The sequence below is a fragment of the Saccopteryx bilineata genome, chromosome 5, assembly GCF_036850765.1.
Source record: "Saccopteryx bilineata isolate mSacBil1 chromosome 5, mSacBil1_pri_phased_curated, whole genome shotgun sequence".
NCBI classification, from domain to species: domain Eukaryota; kingdom Metazoa; phylum Chordata; class Mammalia; order Chiroptera; family Emballonuridae; genus Saccopteryx; species Saccopteryx bilineata.
In genome coordinates this window covers 105619962-105640199 of record NC_089494.1, presented here as the reverse complement: position 1 = coordinate 105640199, position 20238 = coordinate 105619962, and the positions used below count along the sequence as shown (strand labels likewise).

General features: G+C 40.0%; 1 protein-coding gene across 3 annotated transcripts in view; it reads left to right on the top strand.

Moving 5' to 3' along the window:
• Positions 1-9646: 9646 nt before the first annotated feature.
• CCNT2 (cyclin T2) overlaps positions 9647-20238 on the top strand; it is a 55417-nt gene continuing 44825 nt past the window's right edge. For all 3 annotated transcript variants that reach the window (XR_010731854.1, XM_066278970.1, XM_066278969.1), the window contains exons 1-2: positions 9647-9821; positions 10583-10664. Coding sequence is in view for 2 of the 3 variants with exons in the window: in XM_066278970.1 (XP_066135067.1) it covers positions 9664-9821; positions 10583-10664 (240 nt within the window). In the remaining variant the exon portion in view is untranslated. The remainder of the gene's footprint in view (positions 9822-10582; positions 10665-20238) is intronic.

Here is a 20238-nt window from a genome sequence, read left to right as displayed (position 1 = left end):
TCGTGGGCAGAGCGTCGCCCCCTGGTGGGCGTGCCGGGTGGATCCCGGTCGGGCGCATGCGGGAGTCTGTCTGACTGTCTCTCCCCGTTTCCAGCTTCAGAAAAAATAAAAAATTAAAAATAAATAACCAAAATTTATAAAGAACTTGTAAATCTCAACACCAGAAAGACAAACAATCCAATCAAAAAATGGGCAAAAGAAATGAATAGACACTTCTCCAGAGAGGATACAGATGGCCAATAGGCATATGAAAAAATGCTCAACATCACTAATCATTAGAGAAATGCAAATTAAAACCACAATGAGATATCACCTCACACCGGTCAGAATGGTGCTCATCAACAAAACAACACAGAATAAGTGCTGGCGAGGATGTGGAGAAAAGGGAACCCTCCTACACTGCTGGTGGGAATGCAGACTGGTGCAGCCTCTGTGGAAAACAGTATGGAGATTCCTCAAAAAATTGAAAATTGAACTGCCTTTTGACCCAGCCATCCCACTTTTAGGAATATACCCCAAGGACACCATAGAACGTTTCCAGAAGGAGAAATGCACCCCCGTGTTTATAGCAGCATTGTTCACAATAGCGAAGATCTGGAAACAGCCCAAGTGACCATCAGAGGACGAGTGGATTAAAAAGCTTGGTACATATATACTATGGAATACTACTCAGCCATAAGAAATGATGACATCGGATCATTTACAATAACATGGATGGACCTTGATAACATTATATGGAGTGAAATAAGTAAATCAGAAAAAACTAAGAACTATATGAACCCATGCATAGATGGGACATAAAAATGAGACTCAGAGACATGGACAAGAATGTGATGGTAACAGGGAGTGGGGTGGAGGGGTGGGGAGAGGCGAGGAAAGAGAAGGAGAGAGTGGGGGGAGGGGAGGGGCACAAAGAAAACAAGATAGCAGGTGACAGAGGACGATTTGAGTTTGAGTGAGGGGTATGCAGCATAATCAAAGGTCAAAATAATCTGGAGATGTCTTCTCGGAACATATGTACCCTGATTTATCAATGTCACTGCATTAATATTAATAAAAATAATATAATATATATCACAGACTTATTTTTTAAAACCCAGTGGCTTTCTATAAAAATCTAAACTCTTTACCATGGCCTACTCTTCTGGCCAACTTTCCAGATTCATCTCCTACTTCTTTCCCCTTTTCTCACAAACTCTGCCACAAGCTCTTTTCTTCATAAAATCAATTAAGAAGCATCAGCTTTTGGCCCTGGCCGGTTGGCTCAGCGGTAGAGCGTCAGCCTGGCGTGCGGGGGACCCGGGTTAGATTCCCGGCCAGGGCACATAGGAGAAGCGCCCATTTGCTTCTCCACCCCCCACCCCCCCTCCTTCCTCTCTGTCTCTCTCTTCCCCTCCCGCAGCCAAGGCTCCATTGGAGCAAAGATGGCCCGGGCGCTGGGGATGGCTCCTTGGCCTCTGCCCCAGGCGCTAGAGTGGCTCTGGTCGCGGCACAGCGACACCCCGGAGGGACAGAGCATCGCCCCCTGGTGGGCAGAGCGGCGCCCCTGGTGGGCGTGCCGGGTGGATCCCGGTCGGGCGCATGCGGGAGTCTGTCTGACTGTCTCTCCCCGTTTCCAGCTTCAGAAAAAAAAAAAAAAAAAAAAAAAAAGAAGCATCAGCTTTAAACAACATGTTAGAACAGGTGAACTTAACAGGTACATACAGAACATTCCATCCAAAAGCAACAAAATACAAATTCTTCTCAAGTGCACATGGAACATTCTCCAGGAAAGATCACATGTTAAGCCACAAAACAAACCTTAATATAATTAATAAGATTTAAATCATATCAAGCATCTTTTTCAAACAAAATAGTACAAACTAGAAATCAATTACAAGAACTAGAAAATTCACAAATATATGGAGATGAAACACAGTACTGAACAAACAACAGGTCAAAGTAGAAAAAAAATACTTTGAGACAAAGAAAAATGGAAACACAATATACTAAAACTTATGGGGTGCTACAAAAGCTGTCCTAAGAGGGAAGTTCATTATGATAAATGCTTACATTAATAAACAAGAAAAATCTCAAACAAACATCCACTTCACACATCAAGGAGTTAGAAAATGAACAAATGAAGTCCAAAGTTAGTAGAAGGAAGGAAATAGAGATCAGAGTAGAAATAAATAGAAACTAAAGACAATAGAAAACAGATAGGTACTAGACTGATCACCTTGTCCATAACTAATATATTATGTGTCGTGTAATTAAAAAACAAAAAGTTATTTTTTAAAAAGACAATAGAAAAGATCAATGCCCTGATCTGTGGTGACACAGTGGATAAAGCATTAACCTGGGATGCTGAGGTTGCTGGTTTGAAACCCCAGGCTTGCCCAGTCAAGGCACATAGAGAAGCAACTACTGCTACAAGTTGATGGTTTCCACTTTTCCCCACCCTATCTCTAAAATCAGTAAATAACAAGAAAAGATCTTTTCTTTTTAAAGATACTGACTTTTCTGTGTACAAAATCCTGAGGATACTTAGCTTCTAAAATGTAGTTACTGGTATTAAACTCATCCATACTTGAGACATATTTACTTGAGAGGCTGGGTTGACTTATTATCATTTATCATGAAGAGGAACATTATGGGATAAAAGCTTGAGGGAAGAGAATCAATAGTTGTGTTGTTGGACTTCTCATATTTCAGATGCCTTTTGGACATTTAAATAGGAATGTCCAGTAAGTAGTTGGGTATACTAGTCTGGAGAGTTCAGCAGAGAAGGTGGGGGGAGGTGATCAGTGTGTATGTTCACTAAAGAAATAAGACTGGGTAAAATCACCTGGAGAAAAAGTAAAGGAGAGAACCAAAAGAACCTAGGACTAATTTCTGGGACTTGACAATACTTAGAGCTCAGACAGAGGAGCCAGCATTGGGCACTATTAGCCAGTGAAATTGGAGAAAAAGAAACAAATAAATGTGGTATTCTGAAGTCCAGGAAAGACAATGTTTCAAGAAGTCCTTGCAGCTTGAGGTATAAAAAACAAAAGTCAAAGCTATATTATGGCACTTTACAGAATCATATGCCCAAATATAACTCAATCTCTTTATCCAAAAAGTTAGTTCCATTTCCTGAAGTACCAACTCTGATTAATGGCATCACCCAGTCACATAAGTCCTCTTCTTTACCCTTATCAAATGTCATAAATCCAATAAATTCTGTATGTTTTTTATTTCTTGCCTATTGTTTCTTTCTCATGTCTTCCAAATAGATTCAGGTCCTCATCTCTGACCAGGACTATTGAAATAATCTCTTATTTATACCCCTGACTCTGGTTTTAGTCCAGTATAATCCATCTTCCACCCTATTGCCAGAGGAACATTTCCAAAGTACATACTGATAGCATTACCCCCTCTCTCAAAATTCTTCATAACCTAATGTGGTAGTTTCTAGGTTTAGAGAGTTCATTGATCAATATCTCCCCCTTTTAAAAATTGTACTGATAACTCTTATAGAGCAAAGCTCTCATTTTAATTGCAATTGCCCTCTTCCCACTGGCCTGGGACATCCTTGAGAGCAGGAACTATGCCTTCATTCACTCATTCACATGCATTTAACAGTCTTTACCGAGGGCATGTTATATACCAAGAACCATGCTGGGTGCTGGGATAATGTAAATAAAAATAAATATGGTTCCTGTTCTCAACAGTGCTTATAATCTAGTTAGGGAGTCTAATCACTGGGTTGTACCTGTGAAATATAATATTGCATGTAAACTGTAATTGAAAAAATTTTAAATGATTTTTAATAAGACGGGGTTAATGCTTCTCTTCCTTTTACACAACCCTTCCCCATCTCTAGCTCTCCTAAAAAGGAGGCCAACTCTGACTCAACTCAATTCATATTATCCAACCAGAAAACTCGACCCTATATTCAAAGCAATTATTTAAGATTAACTTAATGAAAACAAATAGCTACTTTATGTTTCTTTAACTTAAAAAAACAATTCTGAGGCTTTTTCCCAATCAAAATCAAACAAAACTGGATTGAATTTCCATTTCTAAATATAAAACACTGCTCACAATCTAATAAAAAAAATGTAAAGTTTTTTTGTTTTGGTTTTTTTTTTTTTTTTGTATTTTTCTGAAGCTAGAAACGGGGAGAGACAGTCAGACAGACTCCCGCATGCGCCCGACCGGGATCCACCTGGCACGCCCACCAGAGGGCAAGGCTCTGCCCACCAGGGGGCGTCGTTCTGTTGCGACCAGAGCCACTCTAGCGCTTGGGGCAGAGGCCAAGGAGCCATCCCCAGCGCCTGGGCCATCTTTGCTCCAATGGAGCCTCGGCTGCGGGAGAGGAAGAGAGAGACAGAGAGGAAGGAGAGGGGGAGGGGTGAAGAAGCAAATGGGCGCTTCTCCTGTGTGCCCTAGCCGGGAATCGAACCCAGGACTTCTGCACACCAGGCCGACGCTCTACCACTGAGCCAGCCGGCCAGGGCCTGTAAAGTTTATTTTTGAAAAGCATGAACACATTAGAAGAGCTCAAAAAGATAAAATACAAACTATGTCTCCCAGAAGAAACAAATTTTATCTGTTTGTGCATTCTTACAAAGGTAGTCTATGATTATACAATTTTTTTTTTTTTTTTTACAGGGGCAGAGAGAAAGTCAGAGAGAGGGATAGATAGGGACAGACAGACAGGAACGGAGAGAGATGAGAAGCATCAATCATCAGTTTTTCATTGCGACACCTTAGTTGGTCATTGAATGCTTTCTCATATTTGCCTTGACTGCGGGCCTTCAGCAGACTGAGTAACCCCTTGCTCAAGCCAGCGACCTTGGGTCCAAGCTGGTGAGCTTTTTTTTGCTCAAGCCAGATGAGCCCGCGCTCAAGCTGGCAACCTCGGGGTCTTGAACCTGGGTCCTCCGCATCCCAGTCCGACACTCTATCCACTGCGCCACGGCCTGGTCAGGCAAATTTTTTTATTTATTCATTTTAGAGGAGACAGAGAGACAGAGAGAGAGAGACAGAGAGAAGGGGGGGAGGAGCAAGAAGCATCGACTCCCATATGTGCCTTGACCAGGTAAGCCTTGGGATTTGAACCGGCAACCTCAGCGTTCCAGGTCAACGCTTTATCCACTGCGCCACCACAGGTCAGGCCAATTTTTTACATGTATATATTCCTTTGTTCACTTTACTGAAACAGTAGCATCTTGCTTTCCCCCTTACTTAATACCTTGGTGGCTTTTCTACATATAAAATGTTTTGGGGGTTTTTTTGGTAACAGTTTATTTCATTTTTTATTTTTCAACTCCAGTTGACATTCAATATTAAAAAATCAACTTGGAATGTTGAGGTTGCTGGTTCAAAACACTGGGCTTGCCTAGTCAAGATACATACGAGAAGCAACTATGAGTTGATGATTCCTACTCCACCCCCCACCCTCTCTCTCTATCCTCTCTCTAAAAAAAGTCAAAAATTATTTTATATTAATTTCAGGTGTACAGCATAGTTTAGACATTTATATAATTTACAAAGCAATTCCCCTGATAATTCTAGTACCCATCTGGCACCTAACAGTTATTACAAAATCATTGACTATTTCCCTATGTTGTATCTTACATCCCTGTGACTATTCTGTAACTACCAACTTGTACTTCTTATTCCCACCTCATTTCTCACCCAGCCCCCCAATCACCCTCCCATCTGGCAACCGTAAGTTTGTTCTCTGTACCTATGATTCTATTTGTTTTCTTTGTATAATATAATAGTCTAAGTTGATAACTTAAGTTTGAACATATCCTAAAGTTTTACATTTACTTCCCCCACATTTTATATATATTTTGTGTGTGTGTGTGTGTATTTTTCTGGAGCTGGAAACAGGGAGAGACAGACAGACTCCCGCATGAGCCCGACTGGGATCCACCTGGCACGCCCACCAGGGGCGAAGCTCTGCCCACCAGGGGGCGATGCTCTGCCCCTCCGGGGCATAGCTCTGTTGTGACCAGAGCCACTCTAGCACCTGGGGCAGAGGCCAAGGAGCCATCCTCAGTGCCCGGGCCATCTTCACTCCAATGGAGCCTCGGCTGCGGGAGGGGAAGAGACAGAGAGGAAGGAGAGGGGGAGGGGTGGAGAAGCAGATGGGCGCTTCTCCTGTGTGCCCTGGGAATCGAACCCGGGACTTCTGCACGCCAGGCCAACGCTCTACCACTGAGCCAACCAGCCAGGGCCCATTTTATATTTTTGAGGTCACAATTTACATCTTTTATCTTGTGTATCCATTAACAAATTATACAGTTATAGTTATTTTACTACCTTTTTCTCTTTTAACCATATTAATTTATGTGGTTAACCCTCCACCTTTACATTAGATTATTCTGACTTATACTACATATTTATCTTTACCTGTGAGATTTATACTTTTATATGTTTTGCTGTTACTAATTAGCACCCTTTCCTTTCAGCTTTAAAAAGGCCCTTGAGGCCTTGGCCGGTGGCTCAGTGGTAGAGCGTCCCCCAGCGTGTGGAAGTCCTGGGTTCGATTCCCGGCCAGGAGAAGCACCCATCTGTTTCTCCACCCTTCCCCCTCTCCTATCTCTCTGTTTCTCTCTTCCCCTCCCACAGCAAGGCTCCATTGGAGCAAAGTTGGCCCGGGCGCTGAGGATGGCTCCATGGCCTCTACCTTAGGTGCTAGTATGGCTCCAGTTGCAATGAAGTAACACCACAGATGGGCACAGCATCGCCCCCTAGTGGGCTTGCCGGGTGGATCCCAGTTGGGCACATGCAGGAGTCTATCTCTGCCTCCTCGCTTCTCACTTCAGAAAATAAACAAATAAATAAATAAAATGGAATAAAAAGGCCGTTTAACATTTCTTGTAAGGTCAGTCTAGTGGTGATGAACTCCTTTAGCTTTTGCTTATTTGCAAACCTCCATGTCTCCTCCATTTCTGAAGGACTTTGCCAGGTAGAATTTTCTTGGTTAGGAGTTTTCTTTCAGCACTTTGATGCCTTCTTTTCAATTGAATAGTATTTCATTGCACAGATATATCAAAATCATCAAATCCTCAAGTCATAAACAATCGTGCTTCCAGTCTTCTTCAATTATAAAAGGCTATTGAGAATACCTTTATGACATAATGTTGAGCATGTTTTCATATTATTTGCTATCTTTATATCTTCTTCGTGTCTGTTCACCTCTTTGGCCCATTTTTAAAATGAGTTGCTTTCTTATTGTTGAGTTTTTATGAGTTATTTGCATATTTTGGATACAAATTCTTTATCAGATAGTTATTTTGCAAAGATTTTTCTCCTTGTATTTTCACTTTCTTAAGTGTCTTTCACAGAGCAAAGGTCTTTAATTTCAATGAAGTCCAACTTAACTTTTTCTGTCATGGATAATGCTTTTGCTGTTTCATCTAAAAATTCATTGTAAGACCCAAGGTCGCTTAGATTTTCTTCAATATTTTCTTCTAGAAGTTTCATACAGAGTTAACTTTTTGTGAACGGTGGAAGGTCTATGTCTAGAAGCTTTTCTTTTTTGCATTTGAATATCCAGTTGTTCTAGCACCATTTGTTGAAAAGACCATCCTTTCAGAATTCAACTGCCTTTCCCCCTTAGTCAAAGATCAGTGACTGTATTTGTGTGGGTGGGCCTATTTCTGGGATCTCCTGGTTAATTGATCCATGGGTCTTTTCTTTTGCCAATATATGCTGTCTTTATTATTGCAACTTTGAGGTTGGGGTAGTAGTCCAACTTTTTCTTTGGCATTATGTCGGCTATTTTGGGTCTTGTTTTCCCATATAAACTTTAGAATCAATTTGTTGATATCTATAAAATAATTTGCTAAAATTTTGATAGGATTGCATTGACTCTATATAGCTCAAGTGGAAAGAATTGATATCTAGCAATATTGTCTTCTAATCCATGAACCCAAAATAACCTTCCATTTGTCTTCTTTCATTTCCTTAATCAGTTTTGTAGTTTACTACATATAGCCTTGTGCATATTTTAGATTCACACCTAAGTATACTTTTTGTAAAGTGTTGTTTTAAATTTCAAATTTCAATTGCACATTGCTGATATTTACTTATGTCTCAATGTTGTATTTTATAATCTTGTTATAATTAGTTCTATTTTTTCACTTTTGAGATTTTATACATAAAAATCATGTGTTAACAAAGCTAGTTTTATTTCTCCCTTCCCAATCCATTGACCTTTGATTTTTTTTCTTTCCTTATTGTTTAAGTAGGACTTTCCAATACAATGTTGAAAGTGGGAAAAGAAGACATCTTGATTTAGCAGAAAAGCTCCAAGTTTCTCTCCACTAAGTTTAACACTACCTATAGGGTTCTTACAAATGTTCTTCATTAAGTTAAAGAAGTTCCCTTCTATTCCTAATTTGTTTAGAGCTTTTTTCTTTTTTTTTTTTAAATCTGCTTTAAATCAATCTGGGAACTTCTAGGAAGCCTAAGATGTGAGGCCAGCAAGGTAGATAAGAAATGGAATTATTTAGACAATTCATAACTGCCTACTGTAATCAAATCAATAACTGGATACTGTTGTAATGGGAACAGACAGAGCCATGATCCAGCAGTACGCTGAGCACTGGAGCCCACAAATGACAAAAGCCTGGAGTTTTAATCAGGAACTCACTTAAAAATAATACCTGCTGCTTTTTAGATGTATGTCTGTCAATAATCTGTATTACTAAAATTTAGAAATTTTCATACAAAATAGGCGTTGGCTCAGAGCCACAGACTGCCCCATGCCATGCATGCCCACAGTGGGGCTCTGCGGTACTATGCGCAGTGTTACTGCATTCAACACTGGAAACAAAATTTGTACGCAGTCTCTTTAGTACTGCTTCTCTTTTAAATCATGCCGGGCTTAAAAACACACTAATGATATGGGCTCGAAACTTACTCTAAAAGTCAGCTCCTTCAGTTTACTTACTGCATAACCTTTGGCAAGTAATTAAAGATGATAAACCAACTTCCTGCGTGGTTGTGGGAGTCAAACAAGACCACGTCGCGGGAGAAGCACTCACGGGCTCCACACAGGCAGAGCGTTCTGTCTCTTGCAGGCTTTCCCCGGTAGGTCCAGCCCAGAGCCACCGGTTGGTAAGAGGCTGTCCTGCACACGGGAATGGACAGTGTACAAGATTGCGCGGGCCACCGTACTAAGTGGGGGCTGTGGCGGATCGCCGCGACAGAAGAAAGTTTTCCTCTTTTTAAAGACACACCGCACTCCCAGCCCAAGAACCCGCTCGCATTTCAGAGCCCGCAGCGGCCCGGCCGCTCGCCACCGGACTGCAGGCCAACCTCTTCCTTCCTTTCCTCTCCGCCCCTTTGCCCCACCAATACTTAGTCCCTGCATGCACCGCGCCGACCTTTCTGCCACCGACCCCCCCACTTCGGGTGACTCCAAAAGCCAAGCGGCGCGGAGCATTGTGGGCCCGTACGCGAAAGCGAGGCAGAAGGAAAAAAAGCAAAAGATGAGCGCGAGCCGGTAGGGCAGTCGCCGCGCACGCGCAGGGCAGCGGCGGGGGGTTGAAAAGAGGCGGTGCGGGATGTACGGCGAGCGGAGTGGGGCGGGGCCGCGCGGCCTTGGCGGGAGTCCGCGAGCCGGGAGGGGCGGGGGCGGGGGCGGGTGAGGGAGCGGGCGGAGGAGGAAGTGTCATGGCGTCGGGCCGTGGAGCTTCTTCTCGCTGGTTCTTCACTCGGGAACAGCTGGAGAACACGCCGAGCCGCCGCTGCGGAGTGGAGGCCGATAAAGAGCTGTCGTGCCGCCAGCAGGCGGCTAACCTTATCCAGGAAATGGGACAACGTCTCAACGTGTATCCTTTGCTGCTCTTGGCCCTCCGCTGCTCACGCCCTGTCCCTCTCACTACTCGCTGGGTCTCCGGGTCTAGTGCCCCGCGAACATGGCGCCGCTGCCCACGGTGGGCCTGGGCCGCGCCGTAAGGGAGGGACGGCTTGAGCTCGGAAGGCCGCGAGCAGCCAGCAGCGGAGGGGAGGACAAGGGCAGCCCGGGAATGCGGGCTGGGAGGCTGCGATGTGTAATCTGTTTGGGTAGCGCGTGTTGACGGCGGCGGAAGGTGGTCGTGCGGCCACGGCGAGAGGGGAGTCTTGGGGAAGAGAGGCGGCTGCTTGGACTTGTCGCCGGAGAAGGGGCTGAGAGGTGGGAGGGTGGACGAGGCTGAAAGGCGTCTGGGTGTTCGCAGCCCCCCCCCCCCCCCCCCCCCGGCTCCATGGCGGTTCTCTCGCACCTGGGAGCGCACCGAGGTCTTTATGTTCTTGGCGTGGTTTTGTGCGAGTGTGCGCGCGCGTTTCAACTGTTTGGTTTTGAGGTCAGTCGTAGTAGCTCTTGAAAAATCCTTCCTGGGCTCGCTTAATAGGAATATTTGAGTAAAATGCTCAGAGTCCGGCGTCGAGCCCTCACCACCCTGCGGGGTTTTTGTTTTCTTACTGGTTTTGGTGTGTTCGTGTGTGGACGGGAGGCCTTGGAAGAGAACCGTAGGTCGGGAGTTTTCCATCAGAATTGTTTTGGAAATGAGGTCTTGTTTTTCTCAGATATTTCCTAAATGTTACGTTTCAGCTCTCAGCTTACAATAAACACCGCGATTGTTTATATGCACAGGTTTTATATGTACCATTCTTTCACCAAATTCAATAAAAATGTAAGTATTATTTTATTGCCTTTATTATTACCAAATTTTAAGTAAATAGATGCACGGGGAAGGAGAAAGTTGGTTATGGATTTAGCTTTTGGATTTCGTGTTCTGAGTTAACAGGGTATATATATCTGATGAACGTTTTGCTTCAATTGTGGGGTAACTGGTTTTTTAATTTGTGATGACAAGCTGCCAGGCACTGTGTTAGGCTCTGCCAACTTCTTTTGAGCTAAAAGATAAATAAGAAACATTTCTTACTCAAATGGTTAGTTATCGATATTCATTTAGATTTTATACGCAAAATTTCAATCATTTCTGACAGTAATGTACAGTATGATTTGGGTAAGACCAGTCATTCCGTTGTACATCTTAATTATATTGGAATCATATTGTTTCAAATATTGTGACTTAGACTTAATGTAATTGTAACATTAGTTTGACCTTGTGAATGAATTAAATGGTTACTGGGAATATTTCATTTGCTAACACAATAATTCCTTAAGATGTCAAAAAGTAGGCATCAGTTGTCTAAGTTTTTGGTGATTAAAACGTCAGATCTTGCTTCAAATATGCTGTGTCAGGGGTGTGTGTGTGAAATAAAACTTAGCCTCCAATACTAAGGTACTGATTTTGAACATAACCTGTAAATCTTGGCAAATTTAGCAATTGTGTTTAGTTGAACTTTTTTTTTAAGTTATGAAAGATGCGACTTTGGTGTCTATGCTTTTCAGAGTAGTATGCGTAGTGTTGCATCTGTTAACGAAGAAAATTGCATATTTAGAAATATTTAACCCTACCTTAATTCTCACTGTATTTTAGTCTTTTTATCACCACTGTTTTTAGAATACCATTCTGAAAGATATGTGTAGAAAAATGTACCATGGAAGACTTTATGCTATTTGTGGATTGTCATTAGGATCTTTTTGCTAAGAAAACAGTGTTTGAAAAGATCCTTAAAATATTTTTTTAAATTTCAAGGAAAAGCTTTATAATTTAGATTGGTTCCTATTTTAATCTCTTCTCATCATAGGTCTGATTTGGTTTATTAGATTGGCATATAGGTTTAACTTAAACAGTGTATTATTGTGTACATTGTGGTGGTCTCTTGCAATCTTTGTTGCTTCTGCTCTTTCTCTCATAAATTTGCGTGATTCTTGATTTATTCCCATTTTCCTGGTACTATTTGTTTACAGAACTTAGGTCAATGATGGTGTTATGGAAGAGAGAGGAAGCTTTGTTGGTAATAACATTTAGATTGAGAGAATTAAAGTTTTATTTAAATTGTTTGTGATGGCAGCAGTGAACTGATAAATAATTATATAAATGTGGCTTTCCTTAAGTGGCCCTGGAAAATACTAGTAGAAATCAGAAGTCAAAATAGTTCTGGAAATTCTTTATGTGGCTGCACATGTCCTATTTACAATCGGGCTTACTTTTCTACTTCCTTATTTTGCCACAAGACTACATATACTTCTCATTTTGAACCCTCCCTCTCTCAGTTTGTCTCTACGGCCTGGTTGGTGTGCTTTAATAAAAACAACCATGGTGCTTACAGCTAAAATTCATAGCTTTAAGATGACTACTGGTAAACTCCAGGTCACTTACATTCTAATTTTCACTATTTAAATGCCATTGTTCAATAAAAAATAGAATACTGGGTTTTATTACCCTATTAATGCCTTATATGTGTATAGAGGTAAACTTTAGCATTTTTTATTGACTTATTAGCAAGATAATTGAAATCTGGTGTTAATTTATATTTTTTTAATTTATTTATTTTTACAAGGACAGAGAGAGTCAGATAGAGGGATAGATAGGGACAGGCAGGAAGGGAGAGAGATGAGAAGCATCAATCATCAGTTTTTCGTTGTGCATTCCGACACCTTAGTTGTTCACTGATTGCTTTCTCATATGTGCCATGACAGCGGGCCTTCAGCAGACTGAGGAACCCCTTGCTCAAGCCAGTGACCTTGGGTCCAAGCTGGTAAGCTTTTTGCTCAAACTAGATGAGCCTGCGCTCAAGCTGGCAACCTCAGGGTCTCGAACCTGGGTCCTCGGCATCCCAGTTCAATGCTCAATCCACTGTGCCACCGCCTGGTCAGGCTAATTTCTATTTTGAAAAGTAACATTGCACCCTTCATATCTAATTGTTGTCTTTTTACCTTTGCTATTAAATTAAAAGTGGTCTTAATATTTATGTTGGTGCACTTACATCAGTTGCACAGCCTCACTTTTATTTTTTCCCCTATTTTAGAGTGAAGGGGGTGGTCTCAAATTGAATGTGAGTCACTTTTAAATTCATACTACCCTACATAATTGGGACAACAAATTTTTATAGGCTTATTATTGAATGGGATAGTAAACTAAACTTACAAAAAGCATGAGTCCTCCAAAAGTAAACTGAACACCAGTCAGTAAATTAAACCCTAACAAGCTTAAATTTTAAGGTGCTGATGACAAGCTCTGTCTAGTTTTATAGTAAGTATCATGCATTAATTATATTAAAATATTTTTTTACTGTTTATGTGGTGTCATTTTCCCACATTGACACATTTAAAAAGTAAAAAGTCCTGTAAACCTCAAGTGCTATTGTATTGAAGGATAAAATCAATTTCAACATGTTTGTGACCCAGAAACTGTTTTATCATTGGGTTCTGTTATCGTTTTCTGTTGGAGAGTTGGATCACTATCAGCAATAAATGACCTTTATATATCCTAGTTAGGTAAATCGACCATTTTCTCACTGGGTCCGATGAGGTTTATGTAATTGGGATTAGTAATTAAAGAATGGGTTTGTTGGATCAAACTCAAGATAATCTGGTGAAGTATAAAAGCCCTGGAGCCAACAGTGCCTCCAAGGTCTATGCTGTGGAAGGGGATGCTCCCCAGGGTCAGTCTTAGAATAGATATTGATCTGGATTCTCTTAGAAACTCTTCTCATTAATTTGGTTAGACAAGTTTATGATGCATTTGTTTCTGATAGTCCAAGTCTAATGAGTTCTCTTAAGATCTGACTGTAACCTGACCAGGTGGTGGTGCAGTGAATAGAGAATTGACTGGGATGCTGAGGACCCAGATTCAAAAAGAAACATGATTGCCTGACTGTGGGATCATAGACATGACCCCATGGTCGGTGGCTTGAGCAAGGGATTGCTGGCTCAGCTGGAACCCCCGGTCAAGACACAGAAAAAAGCAATCAATGAACAACTAAAGTGCCACAACTATGAGTTGATGCTTCTCATCTCTCTCCGCTCCTATCTCTCTCTCTGTCTCTCTCAGAAAAAAGAAAGATTGGGTTGTAAAGAGCACACACTCTTCTGAGTATTTTGTTGACATGGTATATTATCATAGCACATCTACTTTCCTTAGTTCCTTGGCCTCTTTTGAGCTGCAGCAATCAGAATTGTATATATGCCAAATTTAAGTGTACTCTAATTTTGTTTAAGGTCCCAAGGCTACATGGTTGGTTAAAGGACTAAATTCAAGACTAGTGATTGATTTTAAGGAATGATGATGACTTCTAAGAATGAATGCATAATTTGTTTCAATCTGAGTTTGATTTTGTACATCTAAGTGATTCATCAACTGTTACACATAAGCAAGCTTGTACTGTATATGCTTGTGCTAAAATTCGATTAGTGCTTTTTCCTTAAAATATTTATAATTTTCCGCGGTTGACTTGGCTCTTGACTGATAGATTTCACTTGAAAATTGGAGCTTCTTTTCATCTGTATAGAAAAGAATTCACTATCTCTGTTCTTTGATAATATAGCATTCGCTCATGATTGTTAATAGTCTTGACAGTAGAAAAATTTTTTACTCTAATCTTTAAAAGTAAATTTTACCTACTTTACACTTGGTATTTATAATCAGATTACTCGTGAAATTGTCATACAGGATTACCTTTTGTGAAAGGAAACATTTTGAGGGGAATTGGTTAATATCTTGTTTAAATTTTTATTGTGAAAGCCCTAATTTTTCTCAAACATAGGAATGTAGATAAAGTTATCCGTCTGTCTGTCTATCTTATCTATCTATGCATGCCCCCCTAACACACACACATACTCTTTCTTACTCGCATACACACACTCAAACTAGAAGGTAAGCACTGTAAAGGGCAGGTTTTTTGTTTGTTTTCTAAATATATTTTTCTAATTTGCCCTCTAATTTTATGTTCTAATTTTGTTAACCAAATTTTCTAGCTTTAATTTTGCTTTATTTTTATTTTATGCTTATCTGGAGATATGTCCTGTATTTATTTACTGATATTATGGAGGGGGCGTTGTTTTCCTTCTTAGGTTTATGTTGGTATATTGTTCCTAAATGTTTTATTTGAAGTTGATATATACTCTTTCTTAATTTATATAAGGAAGATAAAAATCATTAAAGGTAAATACTTTGTTTAAATTCATACAGCAAAGGCCTGACCTGTGGTGGCGCAGTGGATAAAGCGTCGACCTGGAAATGCTGAGGTCACCGGTTCAAAACCCTGGGCTTGCCTGGTCAAGGCACATATGGGAGTTGATGCTTCCAGCTCCTCCCTCCCCTTCTCTCTCTCTCTCTCTCTCTGTCTCTCCCTCTCCTCTCTAAAATGAATAAATAAAAATTAAAAAAAAATTAAATTAAATTTAAAAAAAAGAAAAAAAATTCATACAGCAACAAAGTGACAAGCGCAAAAATCACAACCAGGTCTATACTCCATAGTTCATGCAATTATTACTGTGTCTACCTGTTTTTAGAAATATCTTCATAGTCCTGAAACTTCTTACTGAAAGCAAGAAATTGTATGTAAAGCTTTTGTGATGTGCCACTTGTGATTCACCAACTTTATGCATCAGAATTATTATCAGGGTGCTCGTTAAAAAGATGCTTTACTGACCTGCCCAGTGGTGGCACAGTAGATTGACCATCCACCCAAAATGTGGGAGTGGCTGGCTTGAATCCAGTGTGGCCAGCTGGACCTCGAGGTTGCCGGTTTGATCCCCAGTCAAGATATGTATGAGAAGCAATTAGTGCACAACCAAGTGGAGCAAAGCATTGATGCTTTCTCTTTCTCAAGAAATTTTATATGTTTTACTAAAGTGTGCTTGAGACCTATGTAATCAGAATATTTGTGGTAGTACCTGGGATTCTTTACCTTAACAGGCCTTCCTAGGTGATAATAATTAGCTGTTCATCTTGAAGACCATTGGTTGAAATTTTGGGTTTTTTCCCCCATGTGTCTTATAAAACTGGTCTTGTGAAATCTGAGTGGTTATTTATATTATCTCTTACTTGTACTTCTGCCTTTTAATTTAGTAAAACAATTAGTCCAAGAATAATCTTATGTTCAAAATATGCTGCAGTGCTATCAAGTAGAACTTTCTGCAATAATGGAAGTTTTCTTTATCTTTGCTGTTCAAAACAGTAGATAACTAACCAAACTGTTTCCTAGATTTTAAATTTGTCATTATTAGACTAGATGATTTCTAATTTTTTTTAAACTTAATGAATTGCATGGATAAAAATTTAAGATCCCATGTCACAGGGGTCCCCAGACTTTTTACACAGGGGGCAGGTTCACTGTCCCTCTGACCGTTGGAGGGCTGCCACATACAGTGCTCCTCTCACTGACCACCAATGAAAGAGGTGCCCCTTCCGGAAGTGCAGCCAGGCAGGATAAATGGCCTCAGGGGGCCACATACTGCCCACTGATGCCTGAATTCTAGCAGGTACTTTACTTATCATATTTCTCCATGTATAAGATGCACCCTTTGGCGAATAATTTGGGGTCTAAAAACTGAGTGCATCTTATACAGTGATTGTAGATTTTCTTACTTGAATTTCCCACTTGAGGAATTGTATGAATTTGATGATGAATAAAGCTTGAGTTCAGTAACTTTATATCATACTTTTTTTTCTTCAAATTTCTGGCCCCAAAATTAAGGTGTGTCTTTTACATAAGGAAATACGGTATCTCAGCTAAAGTATTACCCTTCCTGAGGTGCAAAGTTATTAAGTGACTTGTCCAAGCTCTAAGCAGCCCTAATGTGGCTGGCATTTGAACTCAGGTTTGTTGCCTAATCCCATGCTGGAGTTCTCTCCTTTCTGTCTTACCCTCTGTCTTATCTTAGTTTGTTTTAGAAATAGGGAACACTAACAGTGGAGGCCAGTGGTTTCTTAGCAGGAACTGAGTAAACAAGTAAATAATGAAAATACTCTCAGACTTTGATTTGCCTACCTTATTGGATAAAATCCAGTAAAATCATTTATAATTTTACCACCCAACTCTGCATTCCTAAACACCCCAGTTCAGCCTTGTTAAAAATTTGATAGATTTTTTAAGTCTCTCAGTAGACAGGCTTCCTCTCTCTCTCTTTCTGTCACGTAAATTTGAAGGACCTAGGACATTAGATCTGAAGAGTTTCCAACTGTCTGGAATTTGTTCATTGTATACTCATGTACATGTTTCTCTGTTCTTATATTCCCTGCAGATTGCTAGTTGGATCCTGAAATTTGATCAGATTCATGTTAGAGCCCTTTGGCAAAAGTACAGGTGGTGTTATGTTCTTTCATCAGGAGGCACCGGTTGTCCTTTTGTGGTGTTTGCAGCTTTTGATAGCAAATGCCTAGATCCTTTTCATTTATTTTGATACTCTATTTTTTTTTTCTTCTTCTCCTTTTTACAAGTGAGAGGAGGGGAGATAGACTCCTGCATGTCCCCTCTCCGGGATCCACCTGGCAACCCCTGTCTGGGATTGATGCTCTACCCATCTGAGGCCATGCTTGCAACCAAGCTGTTTTTAGTGCCTGAGGCAAAGGCTCCAAGGAGCCAACCTCAGCATTCAGGGCCAATGCACTTGAACCAGTGGAGCCATGGCTGCAGGAGGAAAAGGGTAAAGAAACAGATGGTTGCTTCTCCTGTATGTCCTGACCAGAAATTGAACCTGGGACATCGACGCACCAGGCCAATGCTCTACCACTGAGTTAACTGGCCAGGGCCTTGATACTCTTACCATATTTCATTTGTTGGAATATTTTTATGACATACTATGATTCATATAGTATTTGGACACCCAGTGGTACAGTTCATATTTGAAAGCTAGGATAAATACTTGTTTATCACTCTGTATCTACAACCTTTTGTTGAATTACAATTCATATACCATACATTTCACCTATTAAAAATGTAAAATTGAATGTTTAGTGTACTCACAGAGTTGTGCATCAATTTTAGAAATTTTCATTACCCAAAGAAACCCCACATCCTTTGGCCCTATCTCCCCAGTCTTCCCACCAACCTATTCTGGACATTATTAAAGATAGAATAAATAAAATATATGGTCTCTCTGACTGGCCTCTTCACTGAGTATGTCTTTTCAAGGTTTGCCTGTGTTATATAGCATATATCAGTACTTAATTTTTTTCTTGATGAACTACATTATACCACATTTTATATACGTTCATAAGTTGACGAACATTTGGGTGGTTTCCACTTTTTGGCTATTATGTTGCTACTATGAACATGTATGTGTAACTTTTTGTGTGAACAGATGTTATGGTTTCTTGTGGGTATGTACCCAGGAGTAGAATTCCTGGACCAGCTGGTGGTTGTATCCCAGTACTCTTGGATAGCTTCCTCACTATCTGTTATAGCAAGATATTCCAGGCTTATCTTGTACATTTTCTGCTTCACAGCTGGAATAGCCACTTCTTTAAGAAACTTGCTGTCCTTTAGTAGCAAGTGGTATTTCAAGATTCCAACCTGAACACTAGGAATACTTTTTGTTACTGTGTTGGTCTTGTTTCCAGGCATCTTTAATGAACAGTGAGGAAATGCATAGTACATTAAGTATATATATCATGATATATGCAATATCAGTACATTAAATGTTTATACATTAAATATATGAAATATACATTAACTGGGCTTATATATGTATTTTAAATACCTCAGGAATTCATTCTGATTCAAGACTTCATATTTTTGTTCACCTCTCTTGTATTACATCTCGGACCTTTCTTTCATGCCAGAAATATTAGTTCATCTCAGAATAATAGTACTACCATCACCAGTATGTTTACTGAGAACAGTTATGTCTTTTGCTTTGCTCTCATTTTTCACCCTGTTTTTAAGTCATTTATACATTATCTTAGCCATTATAAAACTCTCCCTTTTGATCCTTATTTAATCTTGGTCTGCACATTCCAATTTATTAATTGTTCACTACCAGAGCTTATGTTGAAGTCTCTGACTTTTTCTCTTAATAACCATCCTAATGGCTGTGAAATGGGATTTTATTGTAGTTTTGATTATTACTTCTCAGATGATAGTTTATGTTGAGCATCTTTTTTCGCTCACCCCCACTAATTTGTGAGAGGAAAGGAGGGGAGGGGAGAAAGAGAAGCATCAACTTGTTCCCCTTAGTTGTAGAACGCCATACCCTGAACCAGGCTCAAACCAGCAACCTCAGGACTGAGCTGGTGCTCTCGGGATCTGCCACCCACCCTGGGATCAAACAGGTGACCTGGATTTCCACAAAGATTCTCTATCCATTGCGCCACAGAACATCTTTTCATGTGCTTATTAGGCCACTTATATCTTCCTTTGGGAAAATGTCTACTCAAGTCCTTTGTCCATTTTCAAATTGTTTTTGTAGGGGTTCCTTTTATACTCTGGGTATTAATTCCTTATCAAATACATGATTTGCAAATATTTTCTCCCCATTCTGTGGGTTTTTCACATTTTTGATACAAAAAATGTTTTTAATTTTGATGAAGTCCAGTTTACTATTTTTTTTTCTTTTGTTGTCTTTGCTTGTGGTTTATATCCGAAGAAAAATCATTGCCAAATTCAAGGTCCTGCAGCTTTTCTATTTTTTAAGAATATTATAATTAAAAAAAAAAAAGAATATTATAATTTTAGTTCTTACATTTAGCTCTTCGATCTATTATGAGTTAACTTTTGTATACAGTTTAAAGTAAAGATTGACTTTATTCTTTTGCATGTGGACATCCAGTTTTCCCATTACCATTCATTGAAAAAAAAATTTTAGCACTTCTTCCTGGTGTGATTCTGTTGCTTAGGAATAACTTTTTTTTTTTTCTTGGAGTACTGTATATTTATGTAACTTAAATACTTTTCTGTTACTCACTTGTGTGAGAGTTTAGTTTTCTGAGCTTTAAGATTTGTTTCAGAGTAGCTTTTTTCTAACTTCACTGAACTCCCTTTTGTGTCATTTTGTGTACTATTTAGAAATGTAGCAACTTGCTTTCTGAGGTTTCCTATCTGTTTCCCTCCCCCAATTTTATCTTCTCTTTGCCTTGTCTCTATCTTACCAATTTTGCTTTTATTTCAGACTTTTTTCAACATGGAATCCTGGAAGAGAGTCTTGGGAGACAAATTTCAAAAATTCATAGAAGTTAGTTAGCTTCAATCCTTCAAGCCTTCCTTATGCTTCCTGGATTCATCCACTTACTGGACTTAAAAAAATTCCTTCCAGGTTTAACTGCTGTTCTCTAATTGGCCCACTATGATATCCAGTGATTATATGTTGGCTACTTTGAGGTTCTTCTATAATTAAGTTCAACACATGCTGTA